The 27,140-nt window shown below is 45.1% G+C and overlaps 3 protein-coding genes across 3 annotated transcripts; 2 read left to right on the forward strand and 1 right to left on the reverse strand.

Moving 5' to 3' along the window:
- Positions 1 to 61: 61 nt before the first annotated feature.
- Positions 62 to 4,132, forward strand: LSM7 (LSM7 homolog, U6 small nuclear RNA and mRNA degradation associated). The gene is made up of 4 exons (XM_084498341.1): positions 62 to 168; positions 385 to 475; positions 1,894 to 1,965; positions 3,078 to 4,132. Exons 1-4 carry the CDS (start codon positions 106 to 108, stop codon positions 3,218 to 3,220), a joined length of 369 nt encoding a protein of 122 aa, XP_084354467.1. The 5' UTR covers positions 62 to 105; the 3' UTR covers positions 3,221 to 4,132.
- A 115-nt stretch (positions 4,133 to 4,247) lies between these two features.
- Positions 4,248 to 14,601, forward strand: LOC311423840 (kelch-like protein 23). Its single transcript, XM_084498339.1, has 3 exons — positions 4,248 to 6,848; positions 7,590 to 8,001; positions 11,822 to 14,601. Exons 1-3 carry the CDS (start codon positions 5,870 to 5,872, stop codon positions 12,132 to 12,134), a joined length of 1,704 nt encoding a protein of 567 aa, XP_084354465.1. The 5' UTR covers positions 4,248 to 5,869; the 3' UTR covers positions 12,135 to 14,601.
- Positions 14,064 to 24,427, reverse strand: LOC311423841 (ceramide synthase 4-like; the record flags this gene model as incomplete). The annotated part of the gene is made up of 10 exons (XM_084498340.1): positions 14,064 to 14,141; positions 14,800 to 14,944; positions 17,379 to 17,485; positions 17,770 to 17,898; positions 18,460 to 18,552; positions 19,314 to 19,364; positions 19,851 to 19,908; positions 20,407 to 20,525; positions 21,479 to 21,596; positions 24,261 to 24,427. 10 exons carry the CDS (start codon positions 24,425 to 24,427, stop codon positions 14,064 to 14,066), a joined length of 1,065 nt encoding a protein of 354 aa, XP_084354466.1.
- Between the last annotated feature and the right edge of the window lie 2,713 nt (positions 24,428 to 27,140).

A 27,140-nucleotide genomic window follows, 5' to 3' on the forward strand; every position in this document is an offset into this window, starting at 1 on the left:
ACCGGTTACCTAGCAACCAGGCCCGGAAGTCCCGCCCCTCGCCACGCGGCAAGCCAATGGGTGTTTACCCGGGAGGCGACGTCACTTCTGGCGGCGGCAAATGAAATGGCGAACGTCGGCGGGGGTGGCGGCGGCGGCGGTGGCGGTGGCGGCGCGGGCAAGATGGCGGTGAGGAGGGGGCTGCGCCTCCACGGGGGGCGCCGGGCAGCCGCTCCCCTCGCTCCGCGCTCGTCCGTAGCTGCCTCGGGGTGATTTCCGTAGCGGTGCTATAAAGAGGGTGGTGTAAAAAGCGCCTAAGTTGACGGGGAGGGAAGGGGGTTGGGTTGGGTTGGGTTGGGGGAGGCTCCTGTTTAACCCAGCTTTGCCTTCGCTCCGCTGCTGTAGGATAAGGAGAAGAAGAAGAAGGAGAGCATCTTGGACCTCTCCAAGTACATCGACAAAACGATCCGGGTGAAGTTTCAAGGGGGGAGAGAAGGTGAGCCGGCAGCGGGCTGGATCCGGGCACGGGTGCCCCCAGAGTGAGGTTCTCTGTGCATCTCCTCACGTTATGACTCCCTTCTCTTCTGGGGCTGCGTTCTTCTTTCTTGTTTTCTTTCGAGGAAAGGCAATGAATAACGGGTGCTTTCATTCATTACAGTTTGCTATTTACTTGTGCGAAGTGTATCTCCTTTGATCTTTCTATTAATCCCCTGGCTGAGATTTTATCTCTGTATTTCATCTGTGCACCTTTTTCCATCTTCTGTTAGTTCTCGTTCCTTTTTCCTGACTCCTTACATTTCAAGAGTGCTCTTAAAGCAGCAAAGAAACATTCTTAGGTGTTATGATTCACACACCTGTTTTCCCTCTCATCTCTTAGCTTGCTAAAACGTGCCTGGAGTTCTTAGATTGTTTCAAGGTATTTCCATGTCTCTCCATCACTTCCAAAGCAGTTATGTTTCCTTCCTTATTTCCTCCTGTCGTATTTACAGCTATCTATCCGTGAGCATCTGATAGTGCCACCTGCAGGCCACCTGTTTGTCTGAAAGCTAACAAAATGCTGTGTGGGAGATGCTGGACGTTAGCTTTGCGAATTTGTTTGCAAAAATCTCATTTAAAGTCTGGTGGGCCCTGATGCTTAGAGTTTTGGAAGTTATTTGTACTCTACTGTTAAGTGGGGGGGTGGTTTTTTGGTAGTTTTTGAGCAACGTTCAATTCTGTTGAGTCTAATGGTTTAGATTTTCTTCTCAGAAAAATCATGCTATTACTTTTATAATCTTCATTTAACATCTCAGATACAGGAGTATGTTCCTTGGTTTGGGCTGGTAGCAATGATAGTAATGCTGATAATCAAGTATTTTTCAATAAGAGAGATCTATATGTGTAGTCCTGCAATTTTAGTAACCAGTCTTGAAGAACTGTGTTCTGTTTTAGAATAGAGCCACTGACTGTCTGCAGTGCATTCCTATAAAGCTAGTGCTTATGCTGAAAAGGTTACATCCCAGAAAAGCACCTAGAAAATGGATTGTCTGAGGGAAGATATTAAAAGTTTTTCCTTCTTTTTGACATTCCACTTCTGTAAGGGGTCTTTGTTTTACCTATTTAATGTTTTGACTTTGTATTGATTTGTTATGCTGAGATATTCTTAAAATGCTTATGAAACTGGCTGAAAACTCAAAATGATCTTTAAGGCATTAACAGTTCTGTAATTAGTTGTAAAAACTGGAATACAACACAGGCTGGGTTCTCACGCTTCTGCATTTTGATAAAGTGTGCTGTTTAATATTTGTCACTCTTTTGATCCTCTTGCTTGAGGAAGGGAATGTATCTGGAGAACTGAGTGAGTTCTCAACCTCCTGCGTTTCTGTGTTCCTGGTTTTGGTCTTTAATTATTCTTTTGTGTGTGGTTTTTAATAGCAAGCGGTGTCTTGAAAGGATTTGACCCTCTACTGAACCTTGTGCTTGATGGTACCATTGAATATATGAGAGGTAAGTAATACACTATCTCTGTAAAGCATCTCTTTCCCCCCCCCCCCCCCCCAATGATTCGCTTAACAGAAAACTTAGGGCTCTGTGAGTGAATAACCAAAAATGGTAGGTTGACATCACCTGAACAGAGACTCATAGACAGGAATTAAGCATGAGTGGATGAAATAACACAGGTTAAGTGTATTTTCTGTTGCAGAGCATTGCTAGTCTTTGCTTGAGCTCCTGTATTTGGTACTCCTGTCCTATAAAGCTGGAATGAAGAAGCGTTCTCTTTCAGATAGGCAGAGTGCCTTTGACCTGGAGGGTTGCCAGTCTTGCAAAAAGCATGAGAAGCACTTTTTCAGCAAGAATTAGTATTTTATAGTCTTATAAACTGTACTGTAAATGCAATCTCTTTATACCCATGGAACTAAAGTCTTCTGTAGCTTCTTAGAGCTAATAGACCTATGATTTTTTTTCAGAGTTGTAGGATATTCTGAGTTGGAAGGGACCCACAAGGTCTACCAAATCCAACTCCTGGCTCTACACAGGACAGCCTGAAAATCAAACCATATATCCATGAGCGTTGTCCAAATCTTCTTGAACGCCAGCAGGCTTAAAACTGACTATTTCTCCAGGGATCCTGTTCTAGTGCCTGACCAGTCTCTCAGTGAAGAACCTTCTCCTAATACCCAACCTGCCCCTGAAGCAGCTTTATGCTGTTCCTCAGGTCCTGTCACCCTTCTAGTCCCCATCATGAGAAAGCTATAGGCCACTATGAGGTCTCACTTCAATCCACTGAAAGTGTTTGTCTGTAAGGTCATTTGAAATGGTATCAGGATCTTTTTTTTCTTCCTTTTTTTTTAATGTTTGTATCTATGCTTTTGGTTAGGTGAATTAAAGAGTGAATTTGTTAAAAGATAAATTTGTTGCTTTGAAAGCTAATAAAGCAATAATGTGCTGAAAATGTCAGATGTTACTGCATTATTTCTGTAGTCTTCTGTGCTCAATTTAAAAAAAAAAAAAAGCAAGCTGGGAAGTCTGGAAAAATAACATCTGTGCTTTTTGAAGTTGAGGAAATTTGGTTTATCTTCCTTATGTTGCCATTGTAACTATGGATCTCTTTTTTTCAGACCCAGATGATCAATACAAATTAACAGAAGACACACGTCAGCTGGGACTTGTGGTCTGCAGAGGGACTTCTGTGGTTCTCATCTGTCCACAGGATGGCATGGAAGCAATTCCAAACCCTTTCATTCAGCAGCAGGATGGCTAATGGCTTTGTGTTATCTCTGAAGACTTCGGGGGTACAAATCATGGAGGAAACTATCCGTGTGTGTGAAGCTCCCTGATTTGTGGGAGGAGTTTGAACATGTGTTTGTTAGTGTGAAAAACAGCTTTTATTTTTGTGGTTTTCCATTAGAAGTGCAGGACAGGGTGTGGTATGCAAGAAGTAAGTTCTGATTTTTTTTCAAATAAATGTGAAGCTCTACAGTGTTTAGAGCTGACAGGAGAGAATATGCTATCTAGGAATTGTCAGAAATCTTCTTGATATTGTGAATTTTGAAACAACCACATTAAAATTAGTAAAGAATGCCCCAAATATTGTTTATATGTTGTGCATCTTTAAATACATTACAACTGTTTTTAAACTAAATGGATCCAAATAGATTAGGTTGTGTTTTTCTTCCTCTTAGTTTTCAGGACTCAGCTGGGAAGCATTTTGTGTTGTGTTTTAGTCTTCCTTCTTTAGATTTTGGTCTCTTTCCTGCTTGTTCCAGTGCATGCAGGAGAAATACTTCCATCATATGGTACCTTATCACCTATACAAGCTACATAGCTAAGAAGATATTTTCTAGCACTTGTTGCACAGATCACAACCCAAAAAATCTGCAATTGGAAGGCTCCCACACTTTTGCAGGAAAATTGGACTAACTTGTCACATGATTGTGTCTCAGCTGATTGATGTGAACCTTACGGAAGTGTCTGTTTGATAGCTGAAACTTTAGAGGAAGCATGTTCAGTTGTAGGCAGTGTCTGGAAATACTGCTGATTTTTATATAAAAGAACCACGAGGGGATGGCTATAATAATTTGATTTGTAAGTAAACACTTTATTTCTTTTATACTTCAAATAGCAGGATTTGAGGACTTGTGAGTGAATAAATGCAAATTAACTTGTTTCTAAATGTCTGTTTGTTTGAAAAAAGGGTCTACATCTGCCATTGCAACTTCTCCATATTTCTAAACCTAAAAGACATTTGTTCAAGGGGTGGGTGAACACAGCAAAAGAAGAAGTGACAAGATCAGAAATAGTGTTCCATTCTAAGGCAGGAAAGCAATGAAAAATTATAGCTTCAGGTCCCTTATGTGAATACATCTGCATTTGTTAGGCATTTTAGACTCTCTTGTAGAAGATGCCTGCATCTAGCCTGTAGGCAACCTGCTTCTGCTACTTTCTGTTTCCTGTGGACCCTTTACAAGGAGGTTGTAGCTGGGTGAAGGGTTTTGGTTGCAGCAAGAGTCTTGTTCTGGACATCTTTGAGAAAGCATGGCAGGGGCAGGCTATACTGGCTGTTCATTTTGGCAACAGCAACTTGTTCGTGGCTTTTCCTGGGTCAACTCTAAAATGATTGGGAACTTGCAGTAAGTTGATTCAAGTTCAGTATATCAGAGTTGTCCAGGGAGCTATGACAGAGACCATTTGTCTAGTGTGACATAAAACCCTGTATAAACAAGTGCTTCTGGATTTTCAGCTCCTAGGGGTTAATTCTTCAAGTGTTTTCCATAGCTGTCTGTAGAGTCATGCTCATTCCAACATATTTTTGTAATACTGCAAAACAGAATAGTTCAGTTGGAAGGGACCTTCGAAGATCATCTAGTCCATAAGATCATCTAGTCCATCTGCCTGACCTATTCAGCGCTAACCAAAAGTTAAAGCATATTGAGGGCATTGTCCAAGTGCCTCTTGAATGCTGACAGGCATGGGCCATCACCAGCTTCTCTAAGGAAACCTATTTCAGTGTTTGACCACCCTCACAGTAAAGAATTTTTTTCTTACATCCAGTGTGAACCTGCCCTGGTGCAGTTTTGTGCTATTCCCTTGTTCTATCATTGGTTACCAGGAGAGATTGGCACTTCCCCCTGTTCACCTGCAGAGAGAAATAGGTGTACTAGATCCATGTAGCACTCTTCTGTTTGTTGAAAACCACTAGGGTAAGTAGCCCTAGTTCAAAGTCAGGGTGCAAATCCCTCCACTTAACAGCTTGGTCTAAATGCTCTGGGAAATCCACAGTGTGGAATCAGCGAGTGATCTGTTGCTTGTTCTATGACTATTGGTTTAGTGCATCGAGGTTGAGGCTGGCTAGGTACGTGGCTGCCTTTGGTATTTGCGTGGGGGCTCTTTCCGTCTCCCCATGTCTTATTAAAGCTTAAAGCTAAATATTTAACAAATACTGCAAGCAATCTGGAATTTGATATCAAAGTTAAATTGGTGAAGGATCTAGCTTTGGGGAAATTGTTTTTCTTGGAAAGTCTTAAGTTTTTGTTTTTCAGAAATAAAAAGCATTGTAATAAGTCATTTTTTACTTCTACCAGCAGGTTCAATGATAATCTATAACTTCCTTAGGTGTAGTCAGTGCTTGGGAAGGTTTTGATTGTTTTACCTCCCTCCTCCTCCTAGTCTAGGCTTTTTGCTTGGAGAACAGCTCCCCCAATTGACTTTGGTATTGCCTAGCAAAGGTGGGTGGCAATTAAATCTATCTCTTTGTAGTTAAACAGCTTTCCTGCTATTGCTGCTCTGAAAGCAGCAGGAAAGGCTGAAAAGCAAAGCAGGAGGGTGGAAAACATATTCTATTTTTAGGCTAAGGTTGGCTTATCTTGTATTTATCCTGGAGCTGGGCGGATAATGTTTCCAGAGACCTCACATGAGTAAAGACTGCGTAGGGACGGAGTTAATTTTAACTGGTCAGCAGTCAACAGACATGGAGTCCATGCAAGACGCAGAAGAGCTGGGAACTCAGGCAGAAATGGTTGCAGACACGGTTCTTGAGGTTGGAGAGAGACTCTTTCAGGTCAGCCGAAGGGCACTTTCACTGCACAGCCGATATTTTGAAGCAATGTTTTTTGGGGGTGCAAGAGAGAGCACCGAGCACCATATAGTGATCAGAGGGATCGATGCAGCACCTTTTCAGGCACTTCTTGAGTTTACTCGCACAGCCCAAGTGCTAATAGGTCAAGAAAATGTGATCAGCTTACTGGAAACAGCTGATTTTTTACAGTTTGACAGGGTGAAACTGTTGTGTGAGAAATTTCTGGAGAGGGAGCTGCATGTTTCCAACTGTCTGGGCCTGATGACCTACTCACAGCAATTTGCCTTTGTAGAGCTGCATGCATCTGCTATGAATGTAGCTCTCACCCACTGGGGGGATGTGATGTGTCAGGAAGAATTCAAGGCTCTACCCAAAGAAACGTTGATGCACTTCCTAAAAAGTGATGAGCTATTTGTTCCTCGAGAAGATGTGGTTTTTGACAGTATTATGAGGTGGATAATGGAGGACCCAGCAACGAGGGAGGAAGACTTCTTGGATTTGGTGGGCGAAGTCAGGGTTGCTTTTCTGAGTTTGTCCTTCCTCGATGTCTTGGTGAAACGCAGCAAGCGCCATGGACAGTCAGATACCTTCTCCAGACTAATAAGGAAGTTAGACAGCTGTCCTCCACCCAGCTGGCAAAATCTGAAGCTGTGTCCTAATGCTGGTCGGAGCTATGACACCTTATATGTCCTGGGAGGAAAGCATGACAACGAACAACAAGAATTATTTCTGTTTCAACCTAAAACAGGGACCTGGCAGGCTTGTTCTCCATTGCAGCGCAGAAACCTCACGCAATATGCAGTGGCAGCAGTAGGTAACTTGCAGACCTGTACCTCAAGTGATGCCAACAAGTGGGACTGAGCAAACACAAAGAAAAGCTGAGGTTTATTTAGAGTCTTAAATGCAGCAAATTCAGCTGCTTTTTCCTATAAAATATAACCAAAAACCTTGCTTGTGTTCAAGGAATGGCCTTGTCTTCCATAGCCGTGGAAGAATGTTAGGCAAGGCTGAATTATTTTTTCTTATAGCAGGAACAATAAATGTATTGGTATTGGACTCCTCACATTAGCTTGATCTGGAGTGAGTCTAATGACTTTAAGCATTTTTTTTGGCCTTGGTTTTGACAGGTGGTGACTGCTGATTTATAGTTGCCTTTAAGATAAATTTACTTGTGAATGTTGTGATGTCTTCATCCTTGGAGGCTTTCAAGACAGCTCAAAAACCATGACTTCCCTTACTTAGTGTTGGTGATAGTCCCGTTTCAAGTGGAAGGCTGGATGTGAGATCCCCAGAGGTTCTTTTCTGCTTTCATGGTTCTGTTCAAGAGTGGGAGCCAACTTGGAAAGAGTTGCTTCATCCTCTATGCCCAGCATATCTGGGCAGATGAGGAATCAAATATTGCCTGCAAATACAAAGAGCAGTTGTTTTCTTTGCTCATCCTGCAGCCTACTAGTACAGCTCAGAGGAAAAAAAAAAAAAAAATAACAAAAAGAAAGCCCTCAGGACCAATTTTTAGCCTTTGCGTAACTGATCCTTTTCTCTGCTGTCTTTCCAGGGAACTTCCTTTTTGTGACAGGAGGATATTTCCGGGATGAGTTTGTGTGGTATAGTGTCGATTGGGTGCTGATCTACAATTGTTTGAGTAATAGCTGGCTGGAAGGGCCTGCCATGAAGATGTCTCGCAATAGCCATTGTGCAGTAGGAGCAGGGCTCTACCTGTATGTACTTGGAGGGAGCACAGATGAAGGGATAATCGCAGAAGTGGAGCGCATGGCTTTGGTGGACCCACAGTGGGAAAGCATGAGTCCTATGGTTCAACCTGTGGAGAGAGGAGATGCGGTCAGTGTGGGGACCAGGATCTATGTGGTCTGTGGTTTGGATGAAAATGGACACGTCTATGGTGGAGTGCAAAGGCTGAACACAGAGACGGACAGCTGGGATGTCATCTCATTTTCCCCGCTTCCAAGGTAAGAAGTCTGGGACCTGATGAGGAGAGATGCTCGAGAGAGAGGGGCATTATTGTTCCCCTCTGCACCAATGAGACCACCTGGAACAGTGGCTAGTTTTGGGATTCCAGTACAAGAGAGATGCAAAGAACCTGGAAAGGAGTCAGTGGAGGGTTATAAGATGGTAAATCCAGCACAGATGATGATATACTGGAGAAATGTAGATTAAAGCCTGTCAGATATGTTTTTATTTATGTCTATTTCTACAAACATAAAGCAGCTCTGCTAGAATTTGAAAGAGTCAGAGAGATTCATGCTGTATTCCCCCATACCTGCAGGGGCTGCATGCAAAGCTACATGCTGGGTTTGACAGCAAGGATTAAGCCCACAGCCTCAGGTTAAAGCTAAATTATTTGAGCAAGAGAAACGATCCACAGACTGTGGAAAACAGCTAAAAGTCACCCATATTTGAAATATATAAAGCTTGAGGCAGAGCTTCCTGAAGCCAGTGGCATCCTTTGCTGCTTTGGCTGCCAGGAGATGACCGGTTCCCATCCCTGAGCTCTGGGATCCGTGGTAAAGGGCTGATGCAGCCACAAGTGTGTAAGAGCCAAGCTCTCCATTACATCTCGAAGCAAACTGTCCCTGTCCTCCCTCCTTCCGCTGCGTCAGCACACGGGACAGGAGATGGATGTTCCCACAACACCCATTTCCAGTCACTTTTTGTGTGTGCAAGTAATTCCATTTCAATGGAAGACTGCTGGAGTTGTCCACGGTCCATTAGTCTGGTGGTGGGGATTTATTGGCAAGATATGGAACTATTTCTAGCAGCTTGCAGCAAAGCAATCAGGAGTGTTTTTTTCTCAGTCAGGTCTAAGTGGGTATGTAGCTGAGTGAACCATGGCATCTCCTGGTAGCCTGGGTGCTTTTCTGGCCCTGCGGGACCCATCTGTAGCTGGTGCTGCTTTGGATGTTTTGTCCAGAGCCAGCACTGCAAACATTCTGCATTCTGCAGCAGGAATAAAGACACTTTCCAGCAAACATAATCCTGCATTATCTGCAGTGCCTCTGACTTTAAGTCTCCCCCTCTTAGTCTCTACTTCCTCCTCCACATCTTAAGAATTATCCAGGGGAGGAGGTGGCCTCCTGACTCCTCTGTGGCTGCCTGGGACCCTCCTGTGTGCTGGGAGCACACACAGGACGTCGCTGGTCACTAGCTGGCACCCTTGAATCCTGCAGCTAATGCTTTCTTAGTTTGCTCATCTGTAAAGTACTTAACATCCATCCACTGAATTATGGTTTAATTGTGCAAGCTTCCCCGATAATGCTGTTCACTGACATGAGGCTTAGTATAAAATGTTGATTTCTTGCTTGCCGATAATTGTGGTAATGATGCTCTGTAGTCATAGGACAGCGGCTGTGCTTTTGGGCAGGAGTAGGAGCACTTCATATCTTTGCAACCTGAGTAAACACAAGTAGGTAGTGTTCCTGCTGTCACTGGAGATGGGGAGACTCGGGCAGGGGATAGCTGAAGCTAATGGTGTGTACTGTGGATACTGATTATTTGGGAAGAGGTCTCGAGTCCCTAGACCTCTAGAGCCTCTGAGCAACCTGAAGTTCAGATGAAAGAAAGCTGGAGATGAGCTCTAGCAGGGAGTGTAGTGATGGAACAAGGAATAATGGCTTTGAACAAATGGAGGGGAGATTTAGATTAGATGTGATGTGAGGAAAAAATCCTCCACTCAGAGCACAAAGCGCACATGGGAGTTAGGGCTGAAGATACACCTTGCTTCTGTTCTTTTCCATAAATAATAGAATGAAATTACCTAAAAACCAGTGTTAAAAATAAACCTATGGCATAGGATGGGAGGTGGAGGGCAGTCCCTGTGGCCGAGGGGCAGCCTTTCTCTCTGGGAGGCCAACTGGCCCAGGGGAGCCAGCCCCAGAAAAGGGGCCCTCAGCCCCCCCAACCCTCCTCTCTCCTTCCATGTGAGAACATCTTCCAGGCTGCTCCCAACACAGCCGCTTTTGCCCACGCGTGGGCCACTCCATCACAGAGCCTTGCTGAGGTCACAGTGGCCACCACTGCCCCGTGGGCCCTATAAAACAAGCCCCCTGCCACTGGCCCACCACTCGCTCAGCGACTAGCTCTTCTGACAGCCAGCGAAAGCGGCAGGAGGACGACTAGAAGCATCAAAGCGAGAAGCGGCCCTTCTTGGTGTGCGAGGACAGCGATGCTGTCCGAAAGAGCACCAAGAAGGAATGCAGCTAACACAAAGGAGATGTGTCGTGGGCGGAGGGAGAGCGCCGGCAGCACAAGGGACATCAGTGCTCGAGAGACCTCTGCCCAGCCCACTGACAGATATCGGCGGTACCACTGGTACCGCAACGACGCGGGGAACAGGCCAGCCCCTCAAGCACCCAGCAAAAGGGGGCCTGGGCCTTCCCAGAGGCGTAACGGTGGCATGGGGCAAAATCAGGAGCATCGGGAAGATAGCCACGGGGAGCAGAGGCGTGCCAACAGTCCAGAACGGAGCATGGGACCCAGGCATGGCCATCAAACTGTCAGCAGCCTCAAATCCATGTGTGAAAATCAAGCTGACAGTTTTATGGGACCTGGAGGCAGAACTGGACGACCACCTGGCTCGGCACCCTGGCCTGAAAACATTCGGAATGGAAGGCAACCTGTTTGGGCGGTCCCGGGCAAAGACTGGCTTGACTTTCTGCCAAGCACTGTGGAGCCCATGGAGCTGGGTCCACAAGAGGAGGTGGAGGAACAAATGGAAGTGGATCCACCTCCACCAGAACAGACCTGGGACTACCGCAGCATGTCATTGCTCTCTTCCATCCGAGAGCACCAACAGCGGCGCAGGAGTGCCCGCCCAGCTCCCTACTCATTGCTCAGGCTCCATCCCAAGCATTAGCTTGGGGCCACCGAACACCATGGACATCCCGCAGGCTCACCTGCAGGATGTCCCGGCAATAAACAACTCTTGCCAATTCTCAGGGGTTGTGTGAGTGCTTCTTTCCCATCCCCCAGCCCTTGTGCGAGAGGTGGCAGCCCTTCTGCACAGAGCCTTGAGGAAGAGCACGAGAGAGGACCCAGCTTCCTTCGGGCTGCTGCACTGAGGGGACAGGAGGAGTCCCCAAAGGCCACCGTGTGCCTTTAACATTTGTGAAAATAAACCAAGGGGTGAAAATAGTGTGTGAGCAATTATAGGCGGCTAATTTCTTATATTAGGAGTGAGTTTCTATAGCTGAGTAATTGGTAACGACTGACATGGAGAAGGCTGAGGTACTCAACAACTTCTTTGCCTCCATCTGCACTGGTAGACAGGCTTCCCAAGTCTTTCATTTCCCTGAAACCATAGATGGAGGCTGGCGGATCAAAGTCCCACCCACTGTAAGTGAAGAGCAGGTTCAACACCACCTGATGACTCTAAACAGGTACAAGTCTATGGGACCTAGTGACATGTATCTCAGGGTCCTGAGGGAACTGGTTGATGGAGTCACCAAGCCTCTCTCCATCTGAGTTGAAAAGTCCTGGCATTCGGGCAATGCCCCTGGTGAGTGGAAAAATGGAAACATCATGCCCCTACTCTTCAACAATTTAAACAATTAGGAGACATTTCTTCTCAGAAAGAGCAGTCAGGCATTGGAATGGATTGCCCAGGGAAGTGGTCAAGTCACCATCTCTGGGGGTATTCAAGGAAAGGTTGGACTTGGTGCATAGGGACATGGTTTAGTGGGTGACATTGGTGGTCGGGGGATGGTTTGACCAAATGGTCTTGGAGGTCTTTTCCAACTTTAATTTTTCTGTAATTCTGTGATTCCCTCTCAGGTATGACCTCTGCATCACATCACTGAATAGTGCTCTGTACACCATAGGAGGGGGAGCTTTTCGATTCGATGTGGAAACAGATGAATGGACTCGTGTGGATGAGGAATGCTTGACCAAGAAGTTCTTCATGGGATGCAGCACTGTTAATGGACAAATTTATCTCCTTGGACAGAGAAAGGGGAACAGTGCCCTCCCAGTTGTAGTCCTCTTTGATCCCTATGTTGATATGTGCCAGGTCATAGAAAACAAACTGCCTTGCCCCCTTCCTATTCGTGGCTGTGTCTCTGTGCGAAGGTTTGATACATGGGTATGAGTGATACCAGATCCAACATAACCATAAAGAAAAAGTCATGTGCTTTACAGATGATGGGAACTGCATTGTATCAAATTTGATTTGCGATTTTTATTTTTTAATTTTTAATTTTAAAAATAGATCTGTTTCATTTCTAGCTGTTCTGTTTTTTACTTGGCAATTATCTTGAAGCAAAAGCCAGTGAAAGAAACCTTTGCGACTACATGTAGTTTGCAGGTTGTTACTGGAAATAGTGGTCAGTGTACACAAGAGTACACAAATGCCTCAGCGTTGATGTTACACAAAAGGCTGCTCTGTCCTCTAACTTCTCTAGTTTTCTGTCCTTTGAACAGTTGGGAGAGACAGGAAAGTCATGGCATCAGATACAAAACAAAACACAACAAACAACTAAAAAAAATGTAGGAGCATATGACCTGCATATACCCTTAATTAAAGATCGCTTATGAAGAAGAGGGGATTGATGGGCAGGACTAAGGATTTAGCACTGCTGTAGGAAACAGCAGGACACGAGCATGTTGGCTCCAGTTCCTTCTGCCTTTCTCTCACATATCTTTCCTGAATTATTTATATTTTTCTTTGATGGGTCAGATCTGGGAGGTAGGCCACGGTTCTTAATGATAAAGTGTTCTGGGGACACCATCCTTCATTCCCCACCTCTTTGCAGTTCTCTAAAATGGTTTAATTTTCCCTAATGTTTGTGCAAAATATATCAGACCCCTTGGAAGCATATTCGAAACCTATGTAGAGAACAGCTTTTAAAGACAGCATTTGTAGGTTTCTATATATTGCTTGTAGACAAACGTATATGATGATATATTGTCTCTCTGTAGTTTTTGGGCCTTTGAATTATCAGTGATATCAGACCTCCAGCAGGTTTCAAAGATTTGCTGATTGACAATCAGCAAAATTTGCTGATTGACACGAGCTGACATTACTGATATTTCAAAAAATGATGATAAAAAAATCTGCATCATGCAAAATCAAGGTAAAACGGGCTTGTTTAGGTGTAATAATTCATTTCTACATAAACTTTAAATCCAATGTTATACTATAAATTCTGAAAATGATATCAGATACAATATATTACAAAGTGAAGAGTCATCCAAAATAGAGAAAACCCTTAAAACATCCCATTAAAATGTTTGCATTGTAATACTTATTTTCAGATTTTAAAAATGAAACCTCAACAACATTAATACATCCCTATGGAAAGTTTCCATTTAGACTAGTAGAAAAGTGTGCCTTCAGAAGAATTTCAGTTGCTTTCAATTTTATGACCATTTTCACTAAGTACACATTCAGTTAGCAAAACCTTTTAGATGCATGAGCTATTTTGTATAATTCACGCAGCAAACACAGCTTGTCTCACTTGGCCAGGCTTTATGTGTGGAAATGGTCTATCCTTGCCCCCAGACCTGACAGTTTTGGACTATACAACTAGAAGCTTATTTGGCAGTTAAAACAAGTGTTTTTTACATGCAACTTTTTTTCATAAGGTGATTAGCACTGACTGCCAACATATTCTGAAATTGTGGTTCAGATAAATGTTCAGCAGTTGTAATTTATTATTTTACGAACCTTTTGGAAGGTTTTGAGATAACCACAGCTAAGTGCTATAACTTCAGCAGATTGTTTAATCCCTCTTATCCTGTTTTTAGTGAGAGTGTGGCTGATTGACAATTTTTTTTCTGGATAGAGTGTTAGTAAAGTGATGTTCCCAACAGGAGAGGTGAAGAAAACATCTCCTGAAGTTACTTGTTGCCTGGAAACTCTATGATGAAATTTTCTTTCTTCTAGATGTTGGATGATGCCTCAGATATACTGCTGCAAAGGGTTCTGTGAGCCTGTCTGGCCTCTCCCTCAGGCCTGTTCTGCCTTCCTGCTTTTGAGAGTCTGTCTGGCTTTTGGTATTTTGCAATGAGCCCCACGTTACTCTTTGCTCTTTGCCAGATCTTCTGCTTCACTCCTGTCACTTTCCTCGGTGTCACTTCTTGCATCTTTTCTTTTCTGTAGGAGAGAAAGATGATTTAAATAAGCTGCAAATCTGATGTCTTGCTACATTAAAGGGGACTGGTTTTGCTTTCATTCAGAGCACTGGCATGTTAACCTGAGAGGTAAAATAAAAACAATAGCTGAGATCATATCCTTGAAATCAGTGTGGTTGTCCCTGAATTTGGGAGATTGACTTGAACTACCTGGAGTTTGTTATGTGTTTTCCTGACTTTTGAATGTTTTTTTTTGTTTGTTTGTTTTTTTTTGGTGATCCTTATAATAATCTTGTAATGTGACCTTCTGAAAATAACTTAGTGTTAATTCTACATATAGTTATTCCGCATATATGCCTCTCTATTTTTGTATTGCTGAAGCTCTGAAAGTCAATATATATTTGTTCAGTCTACTACTGCCCTGTGCTGAGGGCAGTTGGTTATTTGGGAAGGCGATAGTCATGGCTATTTCTTGTGCACTGAAAACTGAATTTTAATGACATCCCATAAACAATGGTATCAATACAACTCTCACCATGTGCCTTCAGAAGCTTTTGGACTGTTTTTTTTGAGTAGTCCCACTTCTCCCACCCCTTCCCTGCAGGCATGCAGGAATCACTGTGGATCTCAGGCTTGCTCATGAGTAATGGTGGCACAGAGGAGAAAAAGATTTTTCATACCGCACCATGGAGGATGACACCAAAGACCATCTGGAGGATTAGATAGGACCAAAAAATGTGCAACAACTGCAGGATCATCAGGAAAGCATTTATCAGACAGCTTAGGAGGAACATCTGAAATTTTGTCACAAAGTAATAGTATGTGCTGGGGGAAAGAGAGAGAGGGAGAGATGAATTAGTCTGCATGTCTTCACAATTACAAGGGTCAAAAGACTTACTGGGCAAATAGTTGGCTCATGGGTTCCCTGGGAAGAACCAGTCTGTGCTAGGCCTGTGTAATCATGCTTCACTTCAATGACTTCTTGCTCTGTCCCAGAAAAAGACTTCACCCATCTTTCACAAAACATATCCCAGGTCCCAGAAGACCTGGAGAAGACCTATTAAAATTGCCAACCATACAATAGTGTTTGCAAATAGGTCTGTTTGCAAAGTGTATCTGCAATTCTTCCCAGAAGCAGCAGGAAGCCACCATCTGGCAGTGGTCCTCCCTGGGCCAGAGACAGAACTTGGCTTCCCAAGACCTCCACAGAGCATTCAGGGTTCATATTTTTGTACCCCAAGGCATTGCTTTTATACATACAGGCTTGACCATGCAGACACAAACCACCCTGCAAGACCCTCTGTTCACATGAAGCTCTCTCTGCGAGAAGTCATGCTCCTCACCTACAGAATCTCCAGCCCACTTCCACGGGTCCCTCTTCATGGGCAGCACTGGGAGGTCAAAGCACTGCCTCTGTCATGGGGTGACGCCAAGGGCAACTTACTGTCATTGTAATACTAGCTTTAAAAGCTTTTTTGTGAATGTAGTAGTCAAAGAGACTGGGAGGAAAATATTTGGAGTACTGTGTCCAGTTCTGGGCTCCCTAGCACAAAAGACAGGGATCCCTCGGAAAGAGTCCAGTGGAGAGCCACAAAGATGATACGGGGCCTGAATCATCTCCCCTGTGAGGAAAGGCTGAGAGATCTAGGTCTGTTCAGCCTTGAGAAGAGAAGACTGAGTGGGGATCTGATCAATGTTTATAAATATCTGGTTTGGAAATGGAAATCAGACAGAACAGAATTTGGTGCAGGAGAGAAATAACAAACACTGGCATGTGCGCTCCTCTGTAAATATCTATGACATGAAATCTAAGATGTTATAAGCTGGGAAACATTTGGTGGATATAACATCCGTTTGCTCTGCCTTTATGCTCCTCCCTAAACATCTGCTTCTTGCTGCTGTTGGAAACAGGGTCTGACCTTGACGGACCCTTGGTCTGATCCTGAACATCCATCTGCTTTGTTCTTCCATTACAATACAGCACGTCACTGGGATTTGTTTGACTTCTTGTAGACAACTGAAATCAGTGTTATTTGAGCTTCTCAGGAAAGTTGCCTCAAACTTTTATTGCTTTTCCCTTTGAGGGAGCTGTTTCACTGCCAAAGAGTTGGGGATTTGTTATGCAAAGTCAGCTTCACAGGCATCCAGACTTAAAGGGAAGCAGGACCAATGTTCAAAACTCAGCATAGTCAGTGCTGGTACAGAGCCAAGGCAGGAACAGAGGACACCTATGCAGACTTGTCCTTATGCATGTGTAACATGTCCCACTCCTTTTAGGCATACTAAGAAAAGCGTTTGGTTTTTGAAGAAAACTGAAACCTTAGACTATATATAATGCATGTATTGTGGAATGAATTTGTGGGAAGGTAAGTCAGATCAGCTAGGCAAATTGGAAGTGGTAAAGAAGGGGGAACAATTTTAGCATAGTTAAAGGCTGGGAGTGTGGTCAAATGTGTATAGGCAAACACCGTTCTCCAAGACTGGTGTCTGTGACTTCTGGAGATAATGCTGCTCTTACACTCCCAGCATGTCCGGTGTCTGACCTCCTGAATCCTGAGGTTGAACTCATCACTGTCCTGTTTTATTTCAAATAGATGCAGGGTCACCTTAAATTCCTACTTTTTTTTCTTTTTTCTTTTTTTTTTTTTTTTTTCTTTTTTTTTTTCCCTATATTAGTTTTATCTTAATAATGCTTTAAGCAGGACTTTCTTAGTCTGTGAAGAAATTCTTGGGAAATTCTAACCAGCATACTTTGTACCTTCCTTCTCTTGTACGAACCAGTGTTTGCAACAGAAGGAGGCCACTTCCTACTTGATGGAAGAGTCACACCAGGTCTTGAGCAGGATTAGAGGAGATGAAGGATTACCCTCAGACTGTGGTGGGTGTGACCTTACAAGGATGGAGAAAGGTAGTCATAAAAAATTCCCAATGCTATGATAGCTCATGAATTGTCAGTTGCTGTAGCTGTATATAGACATCTTATCCCAGCAAGAGAGACAGCTCCAGAGGAGAGACAGTCCCTGCCTAGGAGACAGTGAGAGCCTGGAAATGGAGAGGCAGAGACTGTGACTCCACATTAATTTATATGTAAAAACCCTGGCTTTTTCTGGGGTTCCTCAGTTCTATCTGGATTCATCTTTAAGCTTACCTGTAGTGTCCTGTTCCCTGCCTTTCCTGCCCTCACCATGGAGGGTCATCTCTCCTGAAGTACAAATAGTCCATGACACCCATGGTTAGAGAACATTAAAACGTAACTCACATTAACGGGAAAATGACAAGCCGGGAACTGATGAACACCACAGCAAAAACAACAAAGACTGCTTCACAGACCCGCTTCCATTTCATGTAATGGAGCATCTTGGCCAGCTGTAGAGAAACATATTGCCATTTATACCATGTGGCTGTGTTCTTCTATTACCACTCTCCTGAAAGACTTCAGGGATTTCCCATGTCCTGCAAGGGTTACTGGACTTGTTGGAGATTGTCCCACCCCTGTGTACTCACTTTTCTCCAAGAACAGTAAATCTGATACTTCCTAAATGCCCTAGCACTAGAACATACATGTGGCCCACCTGTGTGGGTCAGCACAGTTCCCACCGCTACTCACAGACAAGAGAATAGATGAGCATTTCTAGGCGAAGGTAACTCACCTCTAAAATATAATCAGAAGCATCATGGACCAGCATGACTATCATCCCAAACCGTATAAGGTTGGCACAGTAGGAGACAAAGATCAGGGTGATGGTGGCGATGTGGTGGATGATCTGTTCCTTGAAGTCCTGGTATGAGAAGAGAGGTTGTGTCAGTCATTGAGCTTGACCTGGCAGCACCTGTTCAAAGATGCTGCTGCATCTAGGACATGGCAAACAGTAGTGCACCCCACTGTTCTGTGGTTCTCTAGTGTTATGCATAAAGCCAAGACAAAGGAACAACTTTACATGCAGAAATGCAGATAAATACCAGTGAGGTACACATAGGTGCAAGTGTGCTAGAAGACAGATTTTCTGTATTTTCCATGAATTAAACTTTCCTTACAAAGTTCCTCACTCAATACTCTGAACCAGAGTCCTCTGGTTCAGGCTGCACTTGGGAGCAAGGCAGGAAAGGGCCACACTACCATGTCCACCTAGTGACCATCTCTTGGTGTCCCTTGGCCAGTCACAGGGACTGTCATGAGATGCAAAGGTAGGATACAAGAGAGTGTATGTGGCCTGGGGCCTTGCCTGCCTTGAGGCCTGGCAGAGCTCTGTGAGTCCCTGGGGTGCTGACAGTGGGAGGGGGGAGCCTCATGGTGGAGACTGACCGAGCCAGTGGGTTGCTGCTGTGCTGCTGTCACTCACCTTCCTCTTCACATCAAAAGGCAGGGTGGCAACCAGTGAGCAGTAGAAAGAGAGCTCCAACAGGTAGAACCAGCCCAGTGCAGGCAGGAGAGGCTGCAACACAAGCAAAAGGCAGCATGACATGCTTGCTTAGCCATAGGGAGCAGGAGAGGGCAAATCTTTTCCCAGGCAAAATGCATTCATGAAAACTGCATCTAGGTCAGCAGGGCTTGGTCATTTCTAAATTTTCCTGTCCTTTGTGACTGAAACATTTGCTGGTGTGCTGGCAGCCTGCTCCAAAGCCAGGACAAGGCCCATACTCTCTCAAAGGGACTGAGAGGAGCTGAGATCTCCCCTCTACAGCGGGTCAGACTCCTCTCATCTCTCATTTCTCTTCCTGTTCAAGAGTTCAAGGTATGTCCTGACTGCCAGGTCCCTTTCAAGGCCACACACATGGAGCAGCTTCCAGCCAGGCTTATATTACAGAGAAACTCTTTGAGGGGACTGTTCAGGGCAGAGAGAATCTGCTCTTTCATATGGACCACCTACAAGGAGCTGGCCAAGGAGACAGTCAGGCTGTTCACATGGTGCATGGTGGGAGGATGAGAGAGAGAGGGCATACTTGGAGCCAGGAGGTGAATATTAGGAGAACCTTTTTCATCATGAGTGTCATACAGTGTCACACATCACGTGAGTCACACACTGGAATAGGTTGCCCAGAGAGGTTCTGCAGTTTCCATCCTTGAAGGACTGGACTGGAAAAGACCTGGGTGACCTTGTCTCAGCTCACAGCTGACTGCTGTGAGCAGGAGGTTGGACAAGAAACCTCCTGAGCCCCCTTCCAAACTGAATTATACCACATACATGCAGCTCACCTGCTGTGGAAAGCTCAGCCAGCAGACAGTGTGGTCCCAAAACCAAGGCTTCTGTGCGAAGAGAAGGCAGCAGTAAGAACCCATAGCCATTATAACATATAATAAAGTACTCTTTCATGTTGCCATTAAGTAAACACATGATGTCAGTGTGCCTGTGGTAGGGCCAATCTGCCTTTGAACTTTGTGAAAGTGCTTGGCAAAATGCAGTTGTCGTTAGTGAATGTACAGAATGTTCCACGGAGGGTGTTGATACACAGTGGGTCGGATGAAGAAAACCATGGTCACATTACTGACACCTAGCCAGGTTTGTATCTGGATAAGGGGGCTGTTCTGCTGGATTTAGATTGGGTATGTTTCCATACCACATCCCTGAAATTTGTCCTTATTTGGTTCTGAAGCCATGGTCTAACCCCTAGTCATGGCCACAAATGGTCAGTGGGTTCCTTGAAATGGCCGAGGACCATCAGACTTATTTTCCATGAATGAGGAACTCTGGAAAGGTGTCGCGTCACAGTGTCTCCCAGCTGACATACTTACATCATACAGAAGAGCCAGCGCAGAGAAGAATGATGTGAAATAGAATATAAATCTCCAGCTAAAATTGAAAAAGAAAAACAAGCAAACAAACAAACAAAAACACGGGCAATTAAAACTTCCTCCAGAATTGTGATAGCTCACCAGGCTGTGCCCAGGCCACGGCATCCAGCACCCAACTGTGTGGAAGTGGCTAAACTTGGCACATTTAGGCACAATGTCTGCAGGCCAGAAACAGCTGGAGAAGGATGAGGTGCAGACAAACAAATGTGGTATCATGTCTTCCCAGGTGCTCTCCCAGCAGCTGCAGAGCCCATGGGAGAGCCTACTCGTTTGGATAAAGATTTGCAGTACCTCAGCTATGTATGCACATGCACAAATGTGCTGTTAAGGCAATGGGGTATCTACAGCCCACCCAGGCTCTGCTGTGGTCCATGTTGTGCCCAAATTCCTGATGTCAGAAGGAATTTGGCCATTTTAAAAGTTCCTCTCCCAGCATTATGGCATGCAGTCCTTGTTGGAGGTTTCCATGATCAAAAGCCTCAGCTGGCTCACCTACCTTGCCTCACAGAACTTCTTCATCAGTCTGGGACGGTCCTGGGCACGCCGGTGCCGGAACCAGGTCTCCACTTTTTTAACTGGGAGGTCATTTTGCTTGGCCAGAGAAATCAGGTCCTCCTAGAAAACAGGTCAGGAAAACAGGACTTAGCCTTCCTGATGCTTTCTGCCCCCATGTGGGTGGAAGAGGCCACCTCTGCCCTGTGGGCTTGTGTTTCCCTGAAGACCACATTGCTTTGGAAAAAAATAGATCAGCTGTATTTGCAGTTGTGAGCTCCCAAATCATTTTGGACATTTTAAAACTCCAATCCAGCAATACGTAAATACAGGTTCAGAATTTACCACAGGCTCTCCCTGGTTAAATGTTGCTAGCTATGCACAATGGGATTCAACATCTGCAGTAAGAGCCTAAATACCTTTTTTTTTTTTTTTTTTTTTCCATCTCTGATGTATGTTTAACATGATTATCAGCTACAGATGACAAATGAAGATTAAAAAAAGTTTTGGTTTGTGATAAGGAATCACTCAGTAATGTCAGATAAAACATCCAGCTGTTTGATCAACTGTGTATTCAGTCTCAAAAGCACCATTTCCATCATGCTCTATTTTATGCATAAAGTCCAAATAAAACTACCTAGTCTTATGATTTATAAACAGTGATTAAAACTAATGTAGAGATGAGCTCATGAGCATTTTTGAATTAAGTTGACAAAGCTTCATACCTATTTAAGTCAATAATTATTTTAAAAATCCTGGAACATGCAACAATGTGAATAATGATCTGAAGGACTTGCAGTTCTGCTAAAAAGGAGTCCTATCTATAGGCACTACTCAAAATGGCTCATTAGGAAAGCCAGCACCTCTCACACTATCTGCTCTATCTGATAAACTGTCAGTCAGGTGATGCCGAGATTGTAGCTCTTCAACATGTTGGAAGGTGCAATCTGCTTCTTCCCTAGCATGGTGGTTAGCAGTAACTGTGATGCCTGTGTGGCTGGTGTGCTTGGGTTGGGGTATCTGTAGGGGAAGAAGGTATTGATTAGCTGGGCTCTTGGGACAAAAGTGACACTCACCTCCTTTGGGGTCCTGCCAATCAGATTGTAGAAGTCTTCCAGTGTGGCATTGGGCTGAGCTTTGCGCCTCGGCTTGTTGCTCACACCCAGCCTCCTGCCCAGGGGTAGAGCTATGGTTCTAGAAGAGAAAAAGAAAGTTCAGACAGGAGAGAACATAGGCACCCTCACTGTGAGCTAGGGCCAGCCCACAGCAAGATTGTGCCAGCTCCGTATCCTGTGCATGGACCCCAGGGGTTCATCACTGCTCTGGCTGCACACACTCTGCCAGAGAAGTCCAAAGCCCCACTGGGTGCAAACCTACCCAACCCCAGGGGTCCAGCACTGCTTCAGGGGCACATACAAAGCCTAGTGCCTCTACTGGGTCAGTGCTCTTCTTTGAGAGACACAATGGCACCAAGGCAATGCTGAGGAATGCTGGATGTGCAGTGGAGACAACACTAATAAATATAATCAGTATTGATGCCAGTTTTGTTTAACATTTTAATCAATGATCTTGATGAGGGGATTGAGTGCACCCTCAGTAAGTCTGCAGATTAAACCAACGTGGGTGGGAGTGTTGATCATGAGGGTAGGAAAGCTCTGAAGAGGCATCTGGATAGTCTAGACTGATGGGCCACATCCTATTGGGATGTGCAGTCAACAAGACTAAATGTTGGATGTTGCAATTGGGCCTTAAGAACCCCACACAGTCCCATAGGCTGAGGGAAGAGTGGCTGGAAAGGTGCTTGGCAGACAAGGATGCTGGTCGACAGCTGGCTGAACATGAGCCAGCAGTGTGCCCAGGTGGCCAAGGGCATCATGGTCTGCATCAGAAATAGTGTAGCCAGCAAGACTAGGCAACTGATTGTCCCCCTGTACTTGGCACTGGTGAGCCCACACCTTGAGTGCTGTGCTTGGTTTTGGGCTCCTCACAGCAAGATATTGAGTTGCTGGAATGCATTTAGAGAAGAGCAGTGAAGCTGACTAGAAAACAAGACATATGAGGAGAAGCTGAGGGAATTGCGGTTGTTTAGTCTGGAGCAGAGGAGGCTGAGGAGAGACCTCGTGGCTTTCTACAACTCCCCAAAAGGAGGTTGCTGTGAGGTGCATGCCAGTCTCTTTTCTCAGGTGACAAATGATAGGACATGAGGAAATGGTCTAAGGTTGCACCAGGGGAGGTTTAGATTGGTATCAGGAAGAATTGCTTCACCGAAAGTGTGGTTAAGCATTGGAACTGGCTGCCCATGGAGGTGGTGGAGTTGCCATCGCTGGACATATTTAAGAGATATGGGGACATGGCGCTTGGGGGCAAGGTTTAGCGGTGGATTTGGCAGTTAGATGGATGGTTGGACTTGATGATCTTCAGGATCTTTTCCAACCTAAATAATTCTATGATACTATGATTCTACGATACTATGATTCTATAATACTACAATTAATAACAGTAAGCAATAATTAATTATAATAATAATTGACTTGATACCCAGGCAGGGGAGGGAGGGGGTTGCTACGCTCTCATTGTCTTTCCTTATAGCTCTTAAGACACTCCACATATGGAGTTAACCTGGAAGTGAGACCCTGTTTGGGAGTGCAGTGCTGGCCATTGGCCAGACTTCAAGCTTCTTGAGACCCACGAATACATGGGATTTGCTAAGCCATTGCAGGCCTGCAGGTAGTGGAGAGATGTTTTGATAATCCCCAGGACAGAGCTTTCCTTGGGGTCTGACTGCTTTGTGTTTCTCTGGCTCTTCCTACAGCCTCTTTTGCCAGAGCTTCTCACAAAGCTGAACACAGCAGCCAAAAGCCAGCTCTCCAGAGAGGTGGGACAGTGCTTCCCCAGCTCCCCCAGCTTCTCTGGGCCACAGGAGAAGGCCCATGCTCCAGCTGAGGGCAGGTTTGCTGAGCACAGCCTTCCTGCTTCACACACACCATTGTCCTGTTCTGCCTGGCTGGCAGCATCTTGTCAGGCCTGCCCGTGTCAGCATCTGCCCTGCTTTAACTGATAACCCCTTGATTTCCTCTGGGTGAGGGCTGAACCTCTCCACATGTCAGTCTCACTTTCTGGAAAAGGGGCCCAAAGCCCAATCTAGATCCATCTCCTGCGCTCAGCCATGTGGACCTAGATTGTTCCCACACGTAGGTTCCAAGGAGATGCCTGTCAGTTTGCAGGGTCCCCTTTGGGAGTACCATTTCCCTCAGCTGGGTAGGTGTGAATGCCCATAGCTAGGGCATTGTAGTACATGAACTGAGGACCCCTGGTGCCAGGAGGAGCGAGGAGGGCAGAACTGGCTGAGGGGAAGGAGTGGTGTGAACAGGGTGGTCCTACAAGAAGCTGCAGGAGCCATGGCTGCCCTCTCCTTCCTCTATGCTGAAGTTGGGGACTCATGCAGCATCTTTGGGAGTACCCTCTAAGACCAGGCTGAAGCCTGGCTCATCTGGGGTCTCCCAACCCTGATGTACCCAGCAAATTCCTTATCCTGTGCTGCATGCTCCCAGCTGGTCTCTCAAGAGCCCAAATCTGTCTCTCCAGGGTGAATTCCCCCACACAGCTGAGGTGCAGCTGAGTGACTTGTCTTTTCACTCCCGGTAGTACAGGTTATGTTACGGGTATGGGAATGAGAGATGGCAGGGCAAATTGCTGACATACAAATGCCATAAACCACAAAAAGCAGAAAGCTTCAGTATTCCTGGGGAGAATTCCCTGTCCCCTTTGTAGTGGTTAGGAGGTGGGTAAGGAGAAGTCCAGAGCAACCCTTCAAGACACAGATGACAGCACAGAAGAGGCTGGATTTGCTGCACTCACCTTTCAAAGATGTATCGGACAATGATCAGGATCAGGGCACCAGGGATGCAGAGCAAGAGGTCCTGAGGCTTTGGGTAGTGAACGTCAGCAGACTCCTTCATGTCTTCCCAGGTAGCTCCAGGTGGTAGCCAGTACTTGTGGTGCCAGAACTCCTCTAACAGTCCCATCCTGGTCTAGATTGTGGGAGCACAGCAGAGGCTCAGGGATTCAAAAAACAAGTACAGCTGAGACGTAAAATTCACTCCTAAGCCAGGACTCCAGCGCTCCGGGACACCCAGCCCCACAGCTCATCACTCACACTCCACACCTTTCACTCCAATCCATGACTACGACTTTAAACTAGTTGAAATAGCATCACTTGTTCTGACCTGCCCATGAGCTTAGAGGTGGAGTAAGATGTCCTAGTACAAGAAAGTCATTCAGTGGGTGTCAAGGAGGTGGCTGTCTTCAATTATACTTCAGTGCATAGACAGCTGAAGTCCCTTCCTAGTGACAATAACAGCAGGGGCATCTATCTCACCCCCTCTTCGTACCAACCTTTTCCTTCCCAGGCTGCAAAGCTCTCACCTATTAATCAGCTCCCCATTTATGGGGCTTCTCTAACAATTCATAATTGCAAAAAATTTGTTGGTCTCTCATGGTAACCTGGGGTGGATTTCATTAAATCTCTGGTGAGAGATCTTTCCAAATGCCTCTGCAAAGCCAAGCACTATCAATAGGTTTTCTCCTGTGCCTGTGTTCACTGACACTTTGGGATAACTCCAGTAAAGACATAATCTCCTCATACATGAACCAGGAGGATTTTTTCCCATAATGTTATGTTCATACATGTTTCCTATAATTCCATTACTCATGATATTTTAACCAATCTGACCCGTACAGGTGTCAAGCTACAGATGTCAGAAGCTCCTCACATTCCCACTTGGGACCTCCCTAAATTTTGGACAACAAGATGATTTGAAACAACAACAACAACAACAACAACAAAATGGCACTCCACAATGCCTGGTTTAACTTTTTCTTGTGTAAATTTCCTCTTGACACTTGAGCAAATACCACCCAAGCTGGAAGGCTTGCTGTTACTCAGTTACTTTGCTATATAACATCTTCTCACCCATCAGTTTTGGACGAATCCTCTAGAGACACATCCTCAGCAAGAAAACATCTGATATTGGCTCCCCTCTGCTTCTAAGCAGGGAAGTCGCAGGCAGCACTTTTTATTCTTTTTTTATTTTTATTTTTTCTTTTTCTAGCCTGATCTTGTCTCAGCTTTGATAATCTTATGATTCCTACAGTCTTTCCAGTGTTTTTCAGAGATTGTCATTGCCTTTTAAGTTGTTTCTCAATATATTTCTTGGCCTGCTTTACTGCCTGTTCAGATTAATCTACCAAAGTTACAGGTCCTTTCCACTTCCCGTGTTTAGACATGACTTTGGCTTTTTGAACAATGCCTTGCTGTTTCTTAGGGACGCCCTTACCTGCAGGCACTGTGTCTGTTGTACACGTGCAAATGAGAAAAGCAATGGTGTTCAAAGTGTAGTCATCCAAGTAAAGGTTCCCTTGGGCATATGTCTGAATGATAAAAACATGGTGGATGCACATTGCCCATGTTTCCTGTGTGCAAGGGAAGGCATGAAGCAAACTGCTCTTAAAACAAGATCCAAAATAGTACTAGATACCTGTGTCACTGGAGTTGGTAGATCCATGTTAGCTGCCAGCCCTGGGGGCCATACTTTGCCAGTCCTTGACACTCTTCAATGCATTTCTTATAGCTCACCTGCTGCTGGAAACCCCATCCCCACAACTGCTTGATGACATTTATGTGATGCACACCTTTCCTGTGCACGTGGATGATTAAGATGCATTGAAAGTAGATCCTGCTCTGGTGCCCACTGCTTTATCTGCTTTGCTGGTTTCTTTAACAGACAAATCACAAGGATTCTCGCTGCAGGTTTTTACAGCAGCTTCTTTATGCAGGGGGCTGTGATAATCCAAGAGGAATCAGTAGGTGATGGTGGTGGCAGAGTGAGTTGTTGCGCAGCACTCATAAGCTTCCCAATACCAGAGCAGACGTAAGGAAAGAAGGTGGAGCCATTGTGGGGAGCAAACTGATTGCACACAGCTTCTTTAAGCCATAGCAAATAGCATAGGAAAGAAAACAAATTCTGCAGTGTGATCTGCCCTGGTGACTCATCACTCATACTCAGTTATTCAGTTAAAAACATTTGTAATTAACCCCAACAGCCCTCCTGAATCCTTGATGTATCCTTTCACAATGAACAGATTTACCTACTAATGAGCCTGGCAAGAGCTTATCTCCATCTTCAGGGGGATAGCATAGCCCTGAGGGTAAAATTCAGCAGACATTAGTATATATTTGTACTGGCTCCACAGTGCATCACAGAGTCTCCGGGAAGCATTCTGCTTCTCAGGTGAGATGTGATTTTACAACATAGACCTTTCCTCCCCTTCAGAAACCTCATTAAAAAGAAGACCAGGCATTCTTCTCCCTTCCCATGACCTTGCAGTTCCAAAGCATCTTCCCAGTGCTGCAGTCATGGACTTGCAATTGCCTTGGCAGTGCCAGGTAACCTGGACTGCCCCTAGCTTTAATGTAGGGGTGCCCCAAAAGTGTCCTGATCCAGGGCCACATGCAGCTTTACCTAGTAGGAGTGAAACAAGACAGCTGCTGTTCTTCACTGGCATGACTTACTACGGCTGAATGCTTTGGGTATGCAACATCCTCTCCATGGAAGTGTAAGAGCCATGGCAAAGGAATCCGTATGTGTCTTCTGTGTCACTCCCTCATCCACCCAGGTGGTGCAACTAGCCAGGTTACCCCCTGCTAGTCAAAGAAATAGAAAAGAGCCCAGACAATCA

Source organism: Aythya ferina (assembly GCF_964211825.1).
Source record: "Aythya ferina genome assembly, chromosome: 26".
In the NCBI taxonomy this organism is placed as follows: domain Eukaryota; kingdom Metazoa; phylum Chordata; class Aves; order Anseriformes; family Anatidae; genus Aythya; species Aythya ferina.

What these genes read in the sequence shown, in the direction of transcription:
- LSM7 (XM_084498341.1), top strand. Translation starts at nt 106, where the DNA reads ATGGCGAACGTCGGCGGGGGTGGCGGCGGCGGCGGTGGCGGTGGCGGC. An exon ending in GTTTCAAGGGGGGAGAGAAG is followed by an intron (nt 476 to 1,893) that starts GTGAGCCGGCAG and finishes GGTTTTTAATAG; the next exon opens with CAAGCGGTGTCTTGAAAGGA. An exon ending in TACCATTGAATATATGAGAG is followed by an intron (nt 1,966 to 3,077) that starts GTAAGTAATACA and finishes TCTTTTTTTCAG; the next exon opens with ACCCAGATGATCAATACAAA.
- LOC311423840 (XM_084498339.1), top strand. Translation starts at nt 5,870, where the DNA reads ATGAGTAAAGACTGCGTAGGGACGGAGTTAATTTTAACTGGTCAGCAG. An exon ending in ATATGCAGTGGCAGCAGTAG is followed by an intron (nt 6,849 to 7,589) that starts GTAACTTGCAGA and finishes CTGTCTTTCCAG; the next exon opens with GGAACTTCCTTTTTGTGACA. An exon ending in TCATTTTCCCCGCTTCCAAG is followed by an intron (nt 8,002 to 11,821) that starts GTAAGAAGTCTG and finishes ATTCCCTCTCAG; the next exon opens with GTATGACCTCTGCATCACAT.